Genomic DNA, 20,849 nt, shown 5'->3' with positions numbered 1-20,849 from the left:
GACGTAGCCTTTTCCCATTCAGTAACACCGTTATAGTTGCTGTGATTTAAATGGATGCGTTACGTGCGTTACGTTATGTGATCCAACTGTAAGTAAAGTAACTAGTTACTAGTTACTTTTATAATTTAGTAACTAGTAAAGTAGTTACTTTTTTTAAGAGCAGTAACTATAACAACAATAACTAGTTACTTTTTAAAAGTAACTTGCCCAACACTGGTCATGGAGTACTTTGATTGAGCCGTTGTGTTGTGTTAGAAATAACACAACTTTTTATCAAGCTGATCGAGTTGAGACAAGCTCACAATGCGATGCTTGTTGATTGGCTATTTTCATTACACTATATATTGACTTTCAAAGTGTACTTTACTAGACGATGCATGTTGACAACACGCTTACCATGCATTGTGTCAAATAAAATGAAAATTGTGTAAATGTGAATCTCTATATATGTCTTTACATGTCCCTTTTATGGCCATATATGGAGATCCCTGGTGTCATTTATGCCATGTATGGGCATATACTTATGGGCTTATCTGATGGATCGGTGATTCTGGGCGACCAAATCTCCAAATATGGCTATATATGGGCATATCGGTCGGATTGGTGGTCCTGGACAATCCGATCACCTTGACAACTTGGCACTCCCTCAGGTCCTTGGCTAATGCGCGTGCCGAGTTAGAAGTCGATCGGTTGGACAGATGCGTGAACTTCAGACACACGCAGAGATTTCACGCATTTATAGTAGGATGTCTTCTGTTTTATATAAATTCTGATTACACAAACATGCATACGCACACACGACACTAACTGCACTGAGCATGATGATTATTTTCCTAAACCAGTTGAGACATCTCCTTTCTACCCTGCTCAATACTGTGCATAAATGCAGGGACGTGCAGAGAGATTTGGAGAGGCAGGGGCTGGAATTTCAAAAGGGCATCTATTGGACAATTACCATACTTTTAGGCCCGAAAATCCGAAAAGGTATCATCGCGTGCTTAATGTCCTCAAAGTCACGCACCCTACAAGCTTTGAACTGAGCAGATTGGACCTTCCGTTCCGGAGATAATGGCCAAAACATCTTGAAAACGGACACTTTCGCCGGTTTTCGATACCGATTTTCGATTGAGTTTTGGCCATTGCCATTTCTGTCGGCCTTACCGTTAGGCCGCTAGGGGCAGTTGAAATTAATTGTATTATTTTTTTTGTTTGTTTTTTCAGTCTGGAGAGGGCACCTTTTTACCGGTAAAAGGGCAGGGGCTCAAGCCCCCTTTCATGTCTATGTGTGCACGTGCATGCATACATGTATTGAATGTACTTAAGCCTTCAGTCGGTGCTGGCGGACAGAAACATTGCAGCAGTCACCAAAATCAGTAGCCTCTCTGGGGCTACTGAAACAACATGTGTGTTTGTTTGAGACCAAAGTCTTAAACAGACCGGTCAACACAGCCATCCTACATCCCACCATTTAACTGTCTGTCCATTTAACTGTCAGAACATAGGACCAGTCCATTTAACTGTCAGAACAAAGGACCAGTCCATGTAACTGTCAGAACATAGGACCAGTCCATTTAACTGTCCACTGTCAGACCATAGGACCATACCATTTAACTGTCTACAGTAAGAACATACAGTAGGACCATACCATTTAACTGTTTAACACAGCCATTTAACTGTCCACTGTCAGACCATAGGACCATACCATTTAACTGTCCACTGTCAGACCATAGGACAATACCATTTAACTGTCCACTGTCAGACCATAGGACAATACCATTTAACTGTCCACTGTCAGACCATAGGACAATACCATTTAACTGTCCACTGTCAGACCATAGGACAATACCATTTAACTGTCCACTGTCAGACCATAGGACAATACCATTTAACTGTCCACTGTCAGACCATAGGACCATACCATTTAACTGTCCACTGTCAGACCATAGGACCATACCATTTAACTGTTTACTGTCAGACCATAGGACCATACCATTTAACTGTTTACTGTCAGAACATAGGACCAGTCAATTTAACAGTTCAGTGTCAGAACATAGGACCAGTCCATTTAACAGTTCAGTGTCAGAACATAGGACCAGTCCATTTAACAGTTCAGTGTCAGAACATAGGACCAGTCCATTTAACTGTCCACTGGCAGAATATAGGGCCGGTCCATTTAAAAGTGCAGCTTTATCATATCAGTGTCTAGTGGATACCACGTGTGGGCCATATTGACTCTCAACACAGACAACCTGTGGCAATTAGCTGCTGTATGTACGTCAACAGTGTGTCTCTGCTGCACGTGAATGTGTGTGTATCCGTGCATGTGCATGTGTGTGTGTGTGTGTGTGTGTGTGTGTGTGTGTGTGTGTGTGTGTGTGTGTGTGTGTGTGTGTGTGTGTGTGTGTGTCCACTATGAGGGATAATGGAAGGGAAAAACACTCCCAGATGCATGTGATGCAATTATGTCTGCTATTATCTGATTGGCTAATCCACAGGCAAACTCGAGGCGTCCAAGACAAACACACTGTCCGCAGACTGTTGACCAAGTACAAACCACAGGGAAACTCTCATACATTCACACATACATTCGCACACACACACACACACACACACACACACACACACACACACACACACACACACACACACACACACAGTCACTCACTCACTTAGACACGCATGTAAGCACGTGTACACATGCAGCCAGCTTTACATAGTAAATACCAAGCAGAAAGATTGTGGTAGAAATATCAGTGAACTTTTGCTATTTATAAAACATACAAATATAAATGTGTGTATTTGTGTGTGTGCGTACCGTAAGTGTGTGCGTGCGTGCGTGCATGTGTGGCGTACGCGTGTCATTCTGGTGTGTATGGTGTATGTGTGATGTGCTGCTGAGTTACTGATTGTACAAGGATGTTTGTGACAATTGTATGGATTAGTATGAGAGAAATTACATGAAGCTGGTAGCTTGTAACTTATAACTTGTGCAAAACCTACGAATGTGTATAAACACACTAAAGAAACAGATACACAGAGAGAACTAAGCTTGTCTGGGTCAGGATGCTCAAACATGCATGCGTGCGTGCGTGTGGATCTCTGTGTCACATTGCTTGGGCCAACTTCTGTTTTGTTCCGAATAAATAATAGTTTCCCCACCGTGAACAATTAACTCTAGGCAACAGGAGATGAATGTGTTTTGCCCAAGTGTGTGATTCAGTGCACAGGTGGGAAAGAACAACTCCATCCATTCCAAAACAAATTAAAAGGTCTAGGAATGTAACAATATCAAGGACTCACATTACGATTATATCACGATGACAAGCCCACGATACGATATTGATCATTTATTTTACATAAATAAACACAAATAAATATGTCATGCTCAGAATAGGGATGCTATGGTTCATGTGATTAATGGGGTGCACTCTTTGAGGCTTTGTGCCACTTTAGCTTGTGTCTCTTGGTACAGAGCTGGCAGCACTGGTTGACTGAAGATAAGTTAGCTGCTAAGCTAAATGGCAAGTCTATGTTGCTCAGCCAACAACGGGTTAGACGTTTAGCTAAATAACCAAGTGATCAGCGAGAGAGTTGAGCAAAGTAGAGGCAGGCTGTTTCCCTCTCATTACTCCACTCACTTGATGTTCAAACAAAACAATAACATTTCTGGCCTGAATACCTATTGTAGATGCTTTCACAGGCCTACGATAATATTGAGGTGCATGTTAATATTGAGACATTTTTCGTTATTGCAATATTCACGATAATGGCATTATTGTTACATAGTCTGATAACAGCAAGGCCTCCCTGTCCAATCTTTAACTACCGCACAAAACGCACAAAATGCACGCAAATTGCAGTTAGCTTATGAATTATTAACTGAACTAAGTGCTGTTGTGTGTGTGTGTGTGTGTGTGTGTGTGTGTGTGTGTGTGTGTGTGTGTGTGTGTGTGTGTGTGTGTGTGTGTGTGTGTGTGTGTGTGTGCACGGGCGCACGCTATTCTCTGTTAAAGCAAGTTACACTGGGCACTGTTAGGGTACGGTCACACATATACAAATTGAATATTCACATCCCGTTCATTTCATTTCTATGCAAGTGAAGGGGTGGAGCTTCCGGTTGTGAAACAATTTGCGTCACATGCCTCGAATGGAGCTCGAATGAAGTGCTGTATCATTTCGGACCATCTTCGAGGGCTCTCTCCCTCCCCCTCTCTACAATGAGCCCCTCGTAACCATAGACTGTAAAAAGGCTGTATAGCACGCTCTCGCTAGTATATCAGGTTTCAATGTGAACTTGGCGTTGAAAACATGGACCACTGGCTGAAACGTAAATCTGGGAACCTCTCCGAAAAACCACCGTACCCTGAAAGCATTGGCATAAAGGACAGGACCAGTGATGGCAATAATAACATCGTCAGTCCTCCGGATCCTGAAGCCCAATCCATATTTTGAGCATAAATTAGGCTTCGGACAGATGAAAACAAAAGTAACTGCCGCAAATGACAGTAACAGTGCTAATCCTCCGGATCCTAAAACAGATGACAGTAACGTTGCTACGGTAAAGCAGAAGTCAAAAGACAAGTTTTAGCCTAACTAGGTCAGAATTATATATGTCATGTGAGCAGTTTTATTTAATTTTATTTATAACGTTAAGTGGGAAGACATGAAGCGTAGGGGAGGAGTACAAGAATAGAGCATGGAGAGCCACCATAAGAAAGACTGAATGATACTGATGTAGTTCAAAGAGATTATTAACAGAGGAGGAGAAAGAGACAAAATTACAGAATTATGATAGTATATAGTCCATAACATTCCAGATGCCAAGTGAGCAAAGACTTAAGTCATGCGGGCAGTTTGATTATATCTTTTTGTTTTTATAATAAATGTTCCTGGGAGCATATTATCCAGTGTGCTGACAATTTTTTCAATTTTTGTTAGTAGTTTAGTGTAAAGATATGAAGCAGAGTAGAGTCAGGACACAGAGAAGAACAGAGTATGGAGACAAGAGTGAGCCACCATAAGAAAGACTAAAGGACGGAATTGAAAGAGAAAGAAGACAGAAAACTACAGCATAGTTAGAATCCGTTAAGTTGGAGCAGAGCGACAAAATGCAATCTGAGATAAGAATTAGACAACGTAAGACCTTTAGTTAAGCTCACAAGTAGCAAATCTATTCCTCCCCCCAAAGTGTATAAATCCCCCCTGAAGCATAAAAGGGGGGGAAATCTCCCCCATTTTGAAAGATGAATTTCAGGCCCTTGCTGCCAACTTGCTTCTGATGAGCAGGTTGGTGCCTTGTATGGTTTCCTCTGCAGTCGTGTGAATGGGTGAAAGCAATGCACATTGTGCAAAGTGCTTTGGATAACGGCACTACATAAATAAATGCCAATTTCCTTACTTTGACGCGGATTTTGCCTCAGCAGGCGTTAGCCTCTGCCCTTCATTTGCTATTGTGTGACTGTACTTCTCTATAAGTTTCTGTTTCCTTATGTAATGCATGTAACCGTGTGAGCTGTGTTTGGTCAGCTTTTTTCGGCATATACAGAAAAGCATTAAGTACAGACAAAATCTTCTGTAGATGCCAAATCCTTCGTCCGCACCATAAGAAGTCCATGCAAACCCTATTGGCGCACTGCTCTTGGCATCTGCCATTTTTGCACGGCTGGCTGCAATTAACACAAGGGGGAGTGAGAGAGGCTTACAGACAGACAGATGTACAAGCAGACCCAGTTTTCTACTCCTAGATGGGGGCAGCCATGCCCAGGCCGACCTCCTCCCCTCCACCCCATCTGCCCCAGCATATTTTGGAGCTAAAACACACCATTGAGTGGAGCAACAAGGCAGTCCTTGTCCAAGGCCACCAAACCTCATCTGGACGGCCAGCAGGGAAGCACTGTGCGTGCGCACATGTGCGTGCGTGCAGATTGCTGGGTAACAGCCAGGCCAGGTTAAAATAATTTGCTGCAGCCTTTCAGCAGTGAGCTCCAGAGGTTCCTCTTTCCTCTGCAGAAGCACATATGGCATAAAGACACACATACATATGTGGAGACAAGAACATGCACATATACCGCAAAACCACACACGCACACACACGCACACGCTTACACACATAGACACACAGACACTATAAGTGTGTGTGTGTGTGTGTGTGTGTGTGTGTGTGTGTGTGTGTGTGTGTGTGTGTGTGTGTGTGTGTGTGTGTGTGTGTGTGTGTGTGTGTGTGTGTGTGTGTGTGTGTGTGCGCGTGCGAGCGAGCGAGCAAGCGTGCGTGTGTGCGCACACAAGCATGCATTTGACAGCTCACGCAAATGGCATGTTTACAATGAAAGTGGTGAAGTTCAGCAGAAGGACCAGATAGTTGTCCTTTTAACGTCAACACTTCTGCTGTGCTTGGCAGGAGCCCTCTGCACTCCCCCTCTCGCAGTAAAAATCCTCAGCGCTAATTTGACTCTGAGCGTGTAAAAACAGGTCCATTTTTACACTCTCAGAGTCAAATTAACACTGAGGATTGTACAGGGTACACACCGTTCCCAGCAAATCTCTCACCACTCACAGTATGTTTCTTTCCTACCTCTACTGTTTTTCTCTCCAGACTCTCTCTCTTTCTCCTTTTCTCTCCGTCTCTTGCTGTATACTGTACATCGAATGATCGAACCCATTCAGAAGACTTAAAAGGGTAACTAGCAGGCAACACAAGCAGGAGAACTGGATGCTTCCTGTATAATGTAATTTCACATAAATCAATTATTACATGCAAAGTATTAACATTATGCTAAACTAGACCTGATATATACATTTATAGTTGGTTGTTCTGTGAATAAACTATTGCTCTGGGGTTTTATTAAGTCAAATCTGATTGAGTTTATGCATTAAAGTCTCGAGTCAAGTTGAATCTTAAACCAGTTAAGTCGCAAATAAGTAAAGTCTCACAGCAGAGTAGACCAAGTCCAAGTTGCAAGCCCTGATTTTTGTGAATGAAATAAACTATAGTCTAAGTCTCCAGCTCTGGTAAGAGGTTTTTGGAAGTAAGCCACAGTAAAGTGATAGAAAAAAGCAACAAGTATTTTTTCAACCTTGTTTTTGATTGTGCCATTCATCTTTTTGCCTTCATTGCCCTTCAATATAATGGTTACATACAATACCATATTCAATGCACACTGTATGTTTAATGGTTGGCACAAGACGGTCATGTTAAGAATGCAAATGTATTCAAAACAGTACAGCTTGTCATGGTTCATGATACCCAGACATGGCTTTGGGCAAAAGTTAGCATTGGTCAAATAAATATGGCATCTAGCACTTAAGTGTACGACTATTTAAAAGTAAAAAATCCTTCTATTGCTATTTATCCAAAACTCTTCCCCTCATAATTGGTGTGCTTTACTTGCTGCCTTTAATGACACTATATACTGTTCTAGAGAAATCAGACCAAAGGTTCTAAACTAAACACACTCTTCTTAGGAACTACTTTTACAACTGTTGCTAGGATTCTGGTTCTGTGCGTAGTTTGATGATGTCAGACTGTACATGGCTTACGCAAACATCAGTAAGCTCAGAAGATGAAGTGGCATTTGCCGCAAACCACAAACAGTCCTACAGTAGGTAGGGCTGTCACGATAACCGTACTTGACGATTAATTGTCAAACAAATAATTGTGATTAACAATGTCATTATGTTTTTGGCATTGAACATTGGAACATATAAATAAAGAAATACATTTATTTTAGGCTTCGTACACAAACATTGCACAGGGCAGATGTGAAAAATAACAAATATGCAAAGATATTACTGACATATTTAATACTTTTATACTTTTGAAAACACATTTAATAGTAGAAATAGCCGATCTACAAGCTCACAACATCGCGACGGGTTGTGAGCTTGTAGATCGGCTATTTCCATTTTTTTCATTAAATGTATGAATATTTGCGATTATCTCAAATAGTTGCTATTAGGCGCTTATGTAATAATTGTGACAGGCCTAACAGTAGGTAAATATCAGCTATAATCTGACAGCCTAAAATGCTACCTTAAAATAAAGCCTATGAATTAGTCCTAATGGTATCAGATATATTATCAGGTATGCAACAGTGCAGCACACACAAATTCACCTCAATGTTCCAGACACGATAAATACATATTAGACTAATTTTGGAACAGCTGTTATAAGCTTTAAAGTGCTGTGAACATCCTGTACTAAAGATGTAACTTGTGTGATCACTGCGATGAATAAAATGTTTTCTCAGGCACCCCTCCACAGTAAAATCCTCTGTTAATTTAGTATAAAAACAGACCCCAATGGACCCCCAAATGCATTCTCAGAGTCAAGTTAACACTGAGGATTTTGCTGTGTGGGTGGGTATAGTGGGTTCATTAAACCAGTGCCACATGCCCTACCAAATGACCCTATTAAGCTGCAATGTGACAAAAAGTCACACTACCCTGGCACTCAGAGCAGGCCATGTGTCTCCCTGGAAAATCGTTGTGCGTCAATGAGAGAATATGGGCCTTCCTTCAAATAGCTTTCCCCCCAGGTTTCTCCTTCAAAATCTGCTGTGAACTCTCTATCTCTGTCTGTCTCTCTTCCTCTATATGTACAGTATACTATTTGATATATGATGCGATGGTGAATATGTTATGTATTCAAGCATTGCCTCATTTGTAGCTTATAATGAATAAAAAAAAAGAAGATTCTTGCAAGGTTTTCGCTTGCATTATTATTGTATATTATTGTTTGTCTTTAAATGTCTCGATGAATGGAATACACAGGACCTTAATGGAAACAAGCCCTGAGGGCTTATCTGGGTTATCCTTTTAGCATTCTTTTGTATAAATCTTTGCCACCATGCCTTGTTTTTGCAAACTGTTAATAAGTATTCAATCACTCAATCAAAAGCATATTTGCTTACCTACAGAATGCTAATTCTGCAAATTTTGACATGGTTGTATAGTGAGTGACGCATTCTGGTTCATCACGTTGCCAACTCATTACTTATTCATGCTTTGCAGGTTTATATTTTTGCCACAGTGACATGCAAGGGACAGTGAAATGAACCACTGGCAATGTCAAATGGAGAGAGAGCCAAAACTGCAAACGAAACACTTCATGGCAATAACAAATCACTTGAAAACATCATGGCTTTTTTTAAACGACCTACTTTTATGGCTGTTGCTATCCCGTAACAGAGAGTGTGTTTGGATTGAATGTGACCCAAAAACCACTAGCAAAGGCCTTTTCCCCAAAATCCCCACTCCTCTAGGACGCTGGCTTAAACACAAACAACTTCTGTCACTGTAAAATAACATAGAGCCATTCAGTGTGGATCTAATCCAGAAGGACCACAATGGTTTGCAGCTCATTTCAAAAGCCTTTGCAATGAAAAATTATTACTAAATATTTCAGATACAGTACATGCTAATCTTTAACCCGAAACACAGCATTGTTGTGAGGTCATAGTGGGTACAATATGACTTACACTATCTGACTTTAAACAAGACTGGCTCAAAGCCCCAGCATTTTTTTGGGGCGGATTTGTGGGCAGTTATTTAGAAGAATAGTAAGTAATAGGGCCTACATATATAATGTTAACTCCTGTATATGAATTGATCATCTGTAGTGATCCCATTAACACACACACACACACACACACACACACACACACACACACACACACACACACACACACACACACACACACACACACACACACTGCATGCGTGAACACGTTTTTCTTAATTAGAAAACGTGTTTAGTGATGATTATTAGTGTGGCTTTGGGTAATATGTGTTGTTCGTTTCCTTGTTGCGAATCGCTATGTGTAATTCCAAATGCGTGATATCTATTTTTAGTAGTGGAGCAATTGCTTCGATTGCTCCATTGAACAGGCAACAGTGACACACACACACGTACGCACACGCTTTCTCTCTCTACCTGTCTTTAACCAAACCCCTTACATCTCATAGCCTGGAGGGTTGCACTGCCAAACAGTTTCTCTCACTGTGTGTATTCGGTGATGGACGTTACTATCCCATATAGCTTGCAAAGTCTGTCTCAAAGATCCCATCACAAATTCTGACTCATCTGTAACATCCCATAGCTGGCAAACTCAGTCACACATCATCAACAAGCGTGTCTGATGTGTTAGGCTACAGTCATTCGGCCAACCAACAACAAAGAAAGAAAGAAAGAAAGAAAGAAAGAAAGAAAGAAAGAAAGAAAGAAAGAAAGAAAGAAAGAAAGAAAGAAAGAAAGAAAGAAAGAAAGAAAGAAAGAAGAAAAAAAGTAACTAAGTAACTGAGAGAGAATGGAAAACAGGAGCGTGTGACTAAAGGTAATTCATGACTTATTTAATTATCACAATAAGATGTGTGCATGTGTGCATGTGTGCGTGTGTGCGTGTGTGTGTGTTTGTGTGCGTGTGTGCGTGTGTGTGTGTGTGTGTAGGTAACTTTTGACAACGGCCAATGTACAATAACACACCAGTTCTTACACAGAAGACCCTTTGGACTTTAACCTACAGTATGATGCATCATTTGGTCATTTTCAGTTTTTTTTTCATATTCAGTTCATTTCACTGTGTGCCTCTTGTTTTGTGTCCTGTCTTGATCTGTATGTCTCTCTCAAGGATGTTACAAAATGCAAAACAAGGATAGGTTGCTGGAGGGGACGTCTATAGCGTTTGGTCACTTGTGAGGTCTGTTGTGTTTCAACAGACCTCAGACGAGGATGGACATTCAAAGCCATGAATCTGAGCGCTGAGAGAGACGAGGCAGTCCAATTTGTCAACACTCCTCCTGTCACCTTGTTCCCAGAACCGCTGAGGCAAATGGGTAATGTTGCTGTTTTCACTAATGCAGGATTCCCTAGATAACGAAATTTGGAAACACAATCAAGCATTGTAAGTTATAGGATTTGGATTTAGGATCTGTCAGAATGAATGTGTGTGAATGAATGTGTGGCAAGACAAGTCTCAGACTCAGGTCCTCGTGACTCACAAGGAGCTGACCGATAATATACTCGGTCACAAGTCGCTTTGGATAAAAGCGTCTGCTAAATGACTGTAATGTAATGTAATACTGACACTAACAGTGATTTGCTCAACACCTAAAATCTTTGTGTCTATATACTACAGATTTTTCTAACTTCTCCTTGCTCCCCGTCCCCCCTCTTCTTTTTCAATCTCTTTCTGGAAACAACAAAAAGATGGAGCATGCACAAAAACAAATTCAGCCTACTTTTTTACACCTGTAAACCTGTGAGTGATTTGATAAAAGCTGATTCTCTGATTATTTTTTATCTTCATCACAAAGAAGATCGGGGTGACTGTAAAGGGAGCAGCTGTGTTTACAAAGGTATGCACAGATGCATATAATATGTAGACCCTGAACCTGCCACTTTACCATCCCTTGTCCGTCCACAGAATTTGGGAGGATGGCTTTTAGTTTATATACTCCCTGGTCCTGGAATCAGCTCCAGAAAGACATTACACTGGAGCACTCTGGATGGATGATTTAAAAATTTACTTCAGATGTTAAAGACTGATGTCTACTTTGCAGCTGCTTTACTTGAGTTTTTATTGATGCGTAATTTGTGTTTTTGATTTGTGCTTTGTTATATTTATAACGAAGCACAAATTATAATCCCTGCATGTTTACTTTATTGGCCTAGGTTCCTTGCAAAAAAGAAATCTGTTTCAGTGGGACTCACCTGGTTAAATAAAGTTAGGAAAAAAAAAAAACATCTAGTGTCTACGTCTATGTGTTCAAGTGTCCCCTGAGCAAGACCATGGGCGCTGTATAAATGACATCCACTGCTAATAGTTAGGATAGGTAAATGCAGAGATCAAATTACATGTACTGTGTGTGCAACTTGTCAAATACCCCAACAACTAAAAGGAACACAATTTAATTATTGTTTTAGTATTGAAATATAATAAATGAGGGTACAGGGTATACAATATCACTATCTCCCCTACCATCTGCCTCCATTACACAACAAAGGAAGGAGTATAGTAGTGACCCACTAAATATATTAAATCAAACTGCTTCCACTCTCTACCATGTCAACATCCCTTGGCCCCTGTAGCCAGAGTCTATAAAGGGGAAGCTAGAACGTTTGTAAGGAGAGGAAATCACAAATTGATCAAGGGCTAGGCTATCAAGTGTGCCATGTTTTCACCTAAAGGATCAAGGAAGTAACAGACAAAAACTGGTTCATGGCAGAGACAGATTTCTACTTCCCAATAAAGATATTGACAACTCTTTTATTCACTTTGAACTATTGTTTTGATCTTATCTGTCACTAGAGGGCATGAGCATAATGCAAACTGAGCCTAAAGTAGTCAACAGCTTTGAGAGATGACCGTGTCCAGGCCATCAGTGGCAGACATCAGTTGTTTCAACATGGTGTAAACATCTCTCCCTCAGTCACACATAATACAGTCTGTTCATGATATGATTACCATTCATGTCAGCTAGAGCAAATCATTTAGATCAAATGAGTGAGTGAGTGAGTGAGTGAGTGAGTGAGTGAGTGAGTGAGTGAGTGAGTGGCTGACTGACTGACTGTGAATGAATGAGTGGGTCAGTTGATTTATACACAACTCTGAACCTGCTCAGCTCTTGAACCCGGTCCATATATGACAGGATGTTACATTAAGTTGAAATAAGTAAGTAAGTGCGTTACGTTACGTTACGTTACGTTACGTTATTATGTTAAACAAGACTGTCTGCGCTAGCAATCAAGAACATACAGAATGTAGATTGTCTGAATTTGTGCACACTCAGTGCAAGTGATTTAAAGGATTGCGATGAGCTGTGTATTGCTGATCAGAGGGAGTCTAGAGCAGAGTGTCTAGGCTAGCAGTTTGCATGGGACGTTTGCGGCCGTAGTAGCTAAAATCGAATTTCTATCAAATACCTTAATTACAATGAGAACAGTTAAGTTTTGTTTCTCCATGTGTCCAGTCCATAGAGTTATCATAATATACCGTGAGGGTGGACTGCCCCGCCCCCAGCTATTCATTTCAATGAAAGTTGCTCAGTGGCGTTTGAAGCCGTAAGTCTGCCGGAAGTACCAATACTGGGTCGAATATTGGGTCCAATAGAGCGGCCATAGAGTTATGAGCAGGCACACTAGGGTTTCTACGGAGCCCCTGAAGGGACATTAGTAGGTTTCAAAAGTACACGCAAGCGCAGTAGCATTTTAAATGCGGAAGTGTTGCTATCCCAGATTTGACCACCAGGCGAAGGCAGCTTCACTGTTCTACCGTGGTTCTGGGGGCTTAGTCCAGTCTGAGAAAAGTTGTCTAGCGTGGCTGAGTAAACAAGGACTCTCTCTGTCTGTCAGACGGACCCCATGTATTTTCAGGATAACAAAGATAACACGCTTGCATAAAGGTTGTTATTTTGAGGGAGAAATGTCCCGCAATCATACATTTTGATATATTTCATTTTGATGGTAACTGTTGTATAATCGCAATATTACACTCAAGGGTGTGCTTTATAGTGATAATTGGCACTTCAGTGATGCTTTGGAAACGAGGTGGATGTTGTTTAATTGAAAAAATAAGCACATCAAGAGTTGTCCCATGTGTCATTGACAGTTGACCCACCTCGTTTTCATCTGTCAATCAACTACACCTGTGTCAGCTCCCATTGAAGCAAAAAATCATAAAGTAGCCTATCATGTGTCATCCCACATTTGGTTGCAACCTCATACTCATGCACTATGGACGCTACACATGCGCACAGGCGGCTGGAACGCACGCACGGATAGATACACACACACACGCACGCACGCACGCTCGCTGGCACGCACACACACACACACACACACACACACACACACACACACACACACACACACACACACATCAGAGGCAATCAGCCAGGCAGGCCTGTGATTTTAACACAGCATTAGCTTGCAAAGTGCACTGTCCATTTACCTATCGGCAACACAAACACATTTAGGCACCAAACAGCTGTATCAGGAGGAAGGTAAACAACAGTGACAATGTTGTCCTGCAAACTTGTTAGCCTAATATGAGAATACACAACAATCTGTCTGAGAAATTGTAGCCTAAAGATAACACTAATACTCTGTTATCATATTTAATCATCTATTTATTATCCCCTTTTGACAGGGAAAGTATCTGTGTCATTTCAGATTTTAACCACTTTAACCGTTATTTTATTCTTTGGCTATTCAAAAATAACAGATATACAAGCTCATAGCACAGCACCAAGTGCTGTGAGCTTGTAGATCTGCTATTTAGCATGCTCATTGGAGAAGCATAACTCAATGTGACCGTCACTTCTCCTTTAACCAAACTGCATGGATGCAATAATTGAAAGGTCATCATCTTAGAGGCCTAAAGAAACAGAGATCAAAGCACAAGTTGAAATGGTAAAAGTTGAATGGAGCTGACCTGGTCCCGTGGAATGCAGGGCAGGGAGGTCCTGCGGTGGGACTTGCTGCTCTGATGAGCCATCATGTCCGAGGCCGCCACGGAGCTGGACCTCCGTCTCCTCTTGAAGACCGGGATGTCCTCCTCCTTGGCCCCCCCGGTCACAGAGCCGCAGCACCCCGTCCCGCTGGTCCCTGGGGCCGGCAGGAGCCGGTCAGCATACCTCGCGAGCAGAACCCCGAGCAGCCCCAGCAAGTAGGCCAGGTAGGGTCTCCAGCCGGCGCGGACCACCGTGCTCCTCAGCGAGACGAGGGAGACGGCCCTGACGATGCCGATGAAGACGAGGATGAACACTCCCTGGCGCAGCCGGACGACCAGCAGAGCCCCGCCGGCCAGGCAGCCGAGGACCACCAGGGTGGCGGGGAAGGACAGCAGCTGCTTCTCCTCCGCGCCGCGCAGGAGGGACTGTGCCGCGGCTTCGCCCAAGTGGCACACCGCTAGCAGGAAGACCGCGGTGCGGATGAGCACCCCGCGGCGGATCAGGTACAGTCCGACCCAGAAGAAGGCACACAGGAGTGTAAAGACGGGGGAGAGCAGGTACCACACGGCCAGAAGAAGCTCCGCGGCGCGGCTCGCTGCGGAATGAAGAAGCGACCCGGGCTCACTGCTGCTCTGGTTGCTGCTGCTGCTGCTGCTGCTGCTGCTGCTTTTGTGTGTGACCGTGTCTACATCTACATCCCAATCGACCAATCTGAGCAGCAGAGCGAGAATAACTGAGACGGAGGCCACGCAGACCGCAGACGACACTCCACGGGAGGAACTCCATGTCACGGCGAGTCTCGGCCACGACTGGCACTGATCAGCGTCCTGATACAGAGGGCTGACACATGTTTTCACGTAGCCGTTGCGCGGCTCCAACGTCGCCGCCCGGGGGTGTTTTTCATGAGCGCTCCGTGACGAGCCTCTGTCGCTGTCCGCCTCCAAGGCCATATTATCGCCTATCAGTCAAGCGAAATATATCTATGTGGCCGTCCTGGAAAATGTATTTAGTCTGTGATGATGTGAGTGTCTCAGTACATTTTTCATACCCGTGTTGATTCCAAATAACGCACGCGGCGCAACTTAAAATGGGTAGTATTTCCCCCAAATGAAATGTGAACCAAATTGAACCAGTATAGCTCCTAAAACAAGGGGTATTCACAACTTTACAGGTGTGATCAAGTGGTTTAAAACTTTCCCATTTAGCTCTCATTTGCCTTAGTAGTCACTAGTCAGCCACCCCCTGATAATCAGCCAATGGACCAGAAAAGAAACTCCTGCGTTTCACACATCTAGGCCACTGCCTCTCCTCCTCCTCCTCCTCCTCCGCCTCCTCACGGAGTCTCTCTCCCTATTTTCCTTCAGCTCTCCCTCCTCCCACTAGACACTCTCCCTCTTTTGTGCCGCTCCGGTAATTCCTCCGTCACGTTTCAGCTCTTCCCCCTATTCTGTCCATTCTGTGGCGCCGAGCTGCAGTGAGGATGAGGACATGCCGTTTGTCAGTGCAGTGGGGATGGAAGCCATGTTTACATGAGGAATTTCCTGTGCTTTTTGAGGGAGAGATGGGGTTGCCTGTGGCTTGTCTGCCTGGGGAACAGGGGTCATCAATACAGGGACAAACGTGTCAGTGGCAAAGAGTTGGCCTCATCCGTGGCAAATTTTTGATTTTCTTTTTTACACACCATTATAATGTTCTTAAATGTCATCATGATTTGATTGCACAGGGATCTCATTTTAAATAAGCCAAGTTCTTTTATGAGCGATCCAGTTTAGAGGACCTTGTATTGTGAATTGTGCTTCCATGTATATTTTACCATGTCTTTCTAAATAAAGTATTCAATCAATCAATCAATTCTTATTTTGATCGTAAGACCCAGTTACTGAATGTCAAGTCTCCAGGTTTTCTTCAGAATGTGTATGACACTGATTTATTATGACACTGTGTGTGGCACATTAGGAGTCCACTACAGCGGTTCTCAAAACGTTTTATTTTCAAGGACCCCCATAACTCTCAGAGTTAGACGTGTAATGGTCATGTAGGGCTATAGGTCTTTATGTGTTTTTTATTGTATGTCTGTGCGGCCATGCCTAATATAACATTTTGACAACAAATATCCACCACAAACCAGCATGGCGATGACCCTTGCTGAGGAAGTTACCACTCATCATCATCGTATCATCATATTCATAATGTTGGCGCACTGCTACACCTGGTTATTATGGTGGCTGTATTTTTGATGAATATATTTATAATTGTATGGGTTTCCTGAACTCAGTGGTGGAAAAAATACTCAAATGTTTAACTTAAGTAAAAGTATCAATACTGCAATGTAGAAGTACTCTGTTACAAGTAAAAGTCAGACATTTTAAATTTACTTGAGTAAAAAAAAAAAAATACGAAAGGTATTGGTATCAAAATGCACTTAAGTACCAGAAGTAAAAGTACAAAAATGTTTGAAAATAGCAGATCTACAAGCTCACAACGCAAATTGCCTTGGTTTAAAATAGGGCTAAAGTGGTTAATGTATGTTTTATAAAGTCATAATTTATATCTGCAAAGTAACTAGCAACTTCAGATGTAGTCAAGTGGAGTAGAAGTAAAAGTATAGACAATTGGAAATACTCCAGTATAGTAAGTACAGTACTTGAGCAAATGTACTATACTGTAGTTACTTTACACCACTGCCTGAACGTACTTAGTACTTAACATATACTCGATGATAAATATTCATCATCATCTGAAGAGTATTCAAACATCCTGTGGCAGCAGCAACACTACTGAATGGAGTAAATAATTTGGGCCTATACCAAAAGTCAGACAATAATAATAATGTATTTGTTTTGTATTAGTTCAAGCCTGGGGAAACCCATGATAGGCCTATGGTGGTTCTCAAAAGTGGGGTCCAGGGACCCAGGGTTCCTTGAGGCGGTTCCAAATAAAATGGACCCTTACAGGTCTGTAACTCTGAGAGTTATGGGGCTCCTTGAAATTAAAACGTTTGAGAACCACTAGCCTATGGGGTACCGCCAAATCAAACACAGGCAATGGGGAAAATATTTAGTTTGGTTTACAATGATTTTACTTTCACAGCCAATTTTCACTCAGTAACTATTCTCTGGGAGGCTTGCCAAGGACAACACAATAACCTACACCTGTTCTGGCAAACATTTTTGAGGATTAACGTGTATGGTCTGTGATGGCATGAAGCTATGCTGTATTTCAAATCTGTAGTGTCTTTGTCTTATAGTAGGCTATCTCACCTGAATCATCTAAATGTAATATTTGAGAAGGAATGACCAGTACTCTAGTCTATAAAGTATTAAGAATGCAATGGAAGAAGTTAAAAAGCTATCAGGTAACATCCATTGTCAGTATTGTCTGTCTTTGAGCCATGAAAAACTGAACATTCTTTGATAGCATTCCTATTGTGTTAAAAAAGGAGGTGCTTTTTAAGAATTTCAGTCATTTTAAATCACATAGCCAAAGTCGTTTTTTCCGGATCTGGGGCCAGTCTTGGCTACTATGTTTCTGACTGGCTGACACCCCATTGTTGAAACATGCATGTCTGACAATCCACTGACCTGGTACAAAAATCCAGCGATGCAAGCACATCTATCCCCCAATCTCAACATGTAAATGCACACATCTCCGTTATCCCACGGTCAGCAATATGCATGCATTTCATATTTTACTGGGCGAGTTCTTAAATTCAAATCATGTAATGGCCCATCAAGTAACAGGACAGAGAGTAACCAAGCTTTTAAAGCAGAAAAACACAGAGGCAGGGTTCTGGAGTACAAGGGACGGAGATAAACACATTCACATCAAAACATAATATTTGATTCCTTTCCACAAGAATGAGTCAACTTCCAGTTCACAAGTCCTGCCATAAAAACAAAACAGTAATTCGATCAAGAAAGAGGGAAGTCATAGGTTTCAGTTCAGTTGTATCCAGGGTCTGGCTGAACTATAGCCTAGGCTTAGGATTAACTTATTAAATGCAATGCACATAGAAGTAGAAGTGTGAGATTGAACGTCCAAGGCCAATATTTGGGTAATATTTATTCTTAAATTCAAACTTTGTTTAATGCTAAGACAAAAGGGGCTACAAGACTACAATATTGTGCAAGGGTATAAAAATAATGGACTGCTTTGGCTGCAAACCAATTACACTGATGTGTGACTCTATGGGAGAATAGAGGAAATGGTTATGCCAGGCCAAATTCCAGTGGTGTGTTTTACCGTGTTATGCTATATACTATACGTATTTTTCGTAGCCAAGCAAGCGTAGCCCTCTACTAACCATTTCATCCATTGAAAACACGCCAGCGTATCTCCACGACCGCGCGCATGTCGTGCAGGGAATGATTATCGTATCCCTCCGAAAAAACCTAGAACACGCCACTGCCTAACTCTGACTGTTCATACTGCAAAACTTCACATACTGTGAACACACACGCGCGCACACACACATGCACACAGGCACACTTTTGGTCCATATGGGTCCATACAGTATTTACACTCAGGGTAAAATTAACACTGGTGATTTTACTGAGCATAAATCTCATCTTGGCAGAAGTACCATGGTATTAACATTCTATGACCTTTGCTCCGTGAGATGTTCTCCAGACAAACTCCTGCGGCTGTATTGGGGAAGTGATGTTAACAGTGTCATCTGTCTTGTGACATGTGTGCCAAGAGTGCTGGAGACAATTGTTTCTTCAAGGGTCTTATAAACCCACAAAACCTAAATCCTAGATTGTACTGTATATACAATTGTCCTTTTGTATGTATCATAAATACTATTGTTTTTAACCAAATATCATTTAACTTCTATCACACTACTGTTACATACAGTACAGTGTGTAAAGAGAATGCAACACATGATTTATCTGCTTAATGGTGAAAGATGTTTGGATTTGCATTTTTCTGCTAAATGAGTTAGACTCATAATTAATGAAGAACCAAAATTAGCTTGTGAGTTATGATCTACAAAGTAAAGACATTCTCCTCATTAACCTTTGAATATCATGCTGGGTTCAAGATCAAGGCTGGCGTTTCTGGACCTAATGTTCTCATTTCTTGGAATGTATTGTCTGGAGTATACGCCAGGTGAGTAATGAGCAACACTGGAACAAAAAAAGCACCTTGTTCATAGTTTTCAAAATTTTGTATAATTGGCTCCGTCGTGGTGGATTGAGATCACAGATGTCTGATGGCGTTGCTACATATCTTATCCAACTTTTGAGAGGTAGAAAGAGTATTTTTTGTTTACTCCTCTTTCCACAATCTTGCCATGCATCATAATGTACCCTCCAACAGAAATAAAGTACTCACACTCTACAGACATCAAGAGATTCTGCTCAGTGTTACAGGCCAACTTCCATCTTTAGTGTAATCACAATTATACTAAAAAAAAAACAGTGGGGGAAACTTTGAGAATATGGGGTTTTGATCCACTCCTTTCCTTTCCTCTCCTCTCCTCTCCTCTCATCTCCTTTCAGCTAGACACAGTAAATTGAATGTTCACATAGTGCCTTTTAAGGGGAAGAGAAAGTCACTGATACGCTAATAGTCAATGGTGTTTATTTATAGAATTTAAAATATAAACCCAAACTGAACTATTACCACACTATTCTTGTAGGTTGTTAATGTCACATTGATAAACACTGTACAACATCCACTCTCGCCCTCTGTTTCCCTCAATATACTTCTGCTTTTAAGACATCATGGAGTGCATTCCTGTCGCCAAAGCCATTTAGAATAATAACACGTAAAACTATTTGTCATGCTCTGACACATCGGGCCGGCAAGACGTCATCAGCCTGTGCCCCTTAAAGGAGCAGTATACAGGCCAGGGTACTGTTGATTTAACTCTGAAAGTGTAAAAATTGACAATTTCGGGTTAAATAAACACTCCTGTGGGGTGGGGGTTAACAAAATATTCAGTTTGGGTTCAGTTTTAGGACTAGGCATTTAGGAGTTAAGGTTAGGGGGGGGGTATAGGGGTTAAGGCCGTGGTTAGGGGGTTAAAAATACAACAACTAAAATGTAAAAATTGCATTTTTAATGAAAAATTGCTTTTGACATTCTCACGTGGATAGTAAAACGTGTGTGTGTGTGTGTGTGTGTGTGTGTGTGTGTGTGTGTGTGTGTGTGTGTGTGTGTGTGTGTGTGTGTGTGTGTGTGTGTGTGTGTGTGTGTGTGTGTGTGTGTGTGTGTGTGTGTGTGTGTGTGTGTGTGTGTGTGTGTGTGTGTGTGTGTGTGTGTGAGGGTAGAGAAGGGAGAGAGTCTCCAGGGGCTTTGCAGCAGTGAGAGAACTGTTCTGTCCCACTTCCTGCCTCTGCCTCCCCATGTTTTGCTAAACACCAGAAATGTTATTTGAAGGTGCTACTCCGACC

General features: G+C 41.9%; 1 protein-coding gene across 1 annotated transcript in view; it reads right to left on the bottom strand.

The window, feature by feature from the left end:
- pde3a (phosphodiesterase 3A, cGMP-inhibited) overlaps positions 1 to 15,476 on the bottom strand; it is a 76,876-nt gene extending 61,400 nt beyond the window's left edge. The window contains exon 1 of the mRNA XM_084064656.1: positions 14,430 to 15,476. Coding sequence (XP_083920782.1) covers positions 14,430 to 15,398 — 969 coding nt within the window. The 5' untranslated portion in view covers positions 15,399 to 15,476. The remainder of the gene's footprint in view (positions 1 to 14,429) is intronic.
- Between the last annotated feature and the right edge of the window lie 5,373 nt (positions 15,477 to 20,849).

Source organism: Gymnoscopelus microlampas (genome assembly GCF_963454915.1).
Source record: "Gymnoscopelus microlampas genome assembly, chromosome: 8".
NCBI classification, from domain to species: domain Eukaryota; kingdom Metazoa; phylum Chordata; class Actinopteri; order Myctophiformes; family Myctophidae; genus Gymnoscopelus; species Gymnoscopelus microlampas.
Note: the sequence above shows the minus strand (reverse complement) of the source record. Positions and strands in the feature narration are given on the sequence as shown.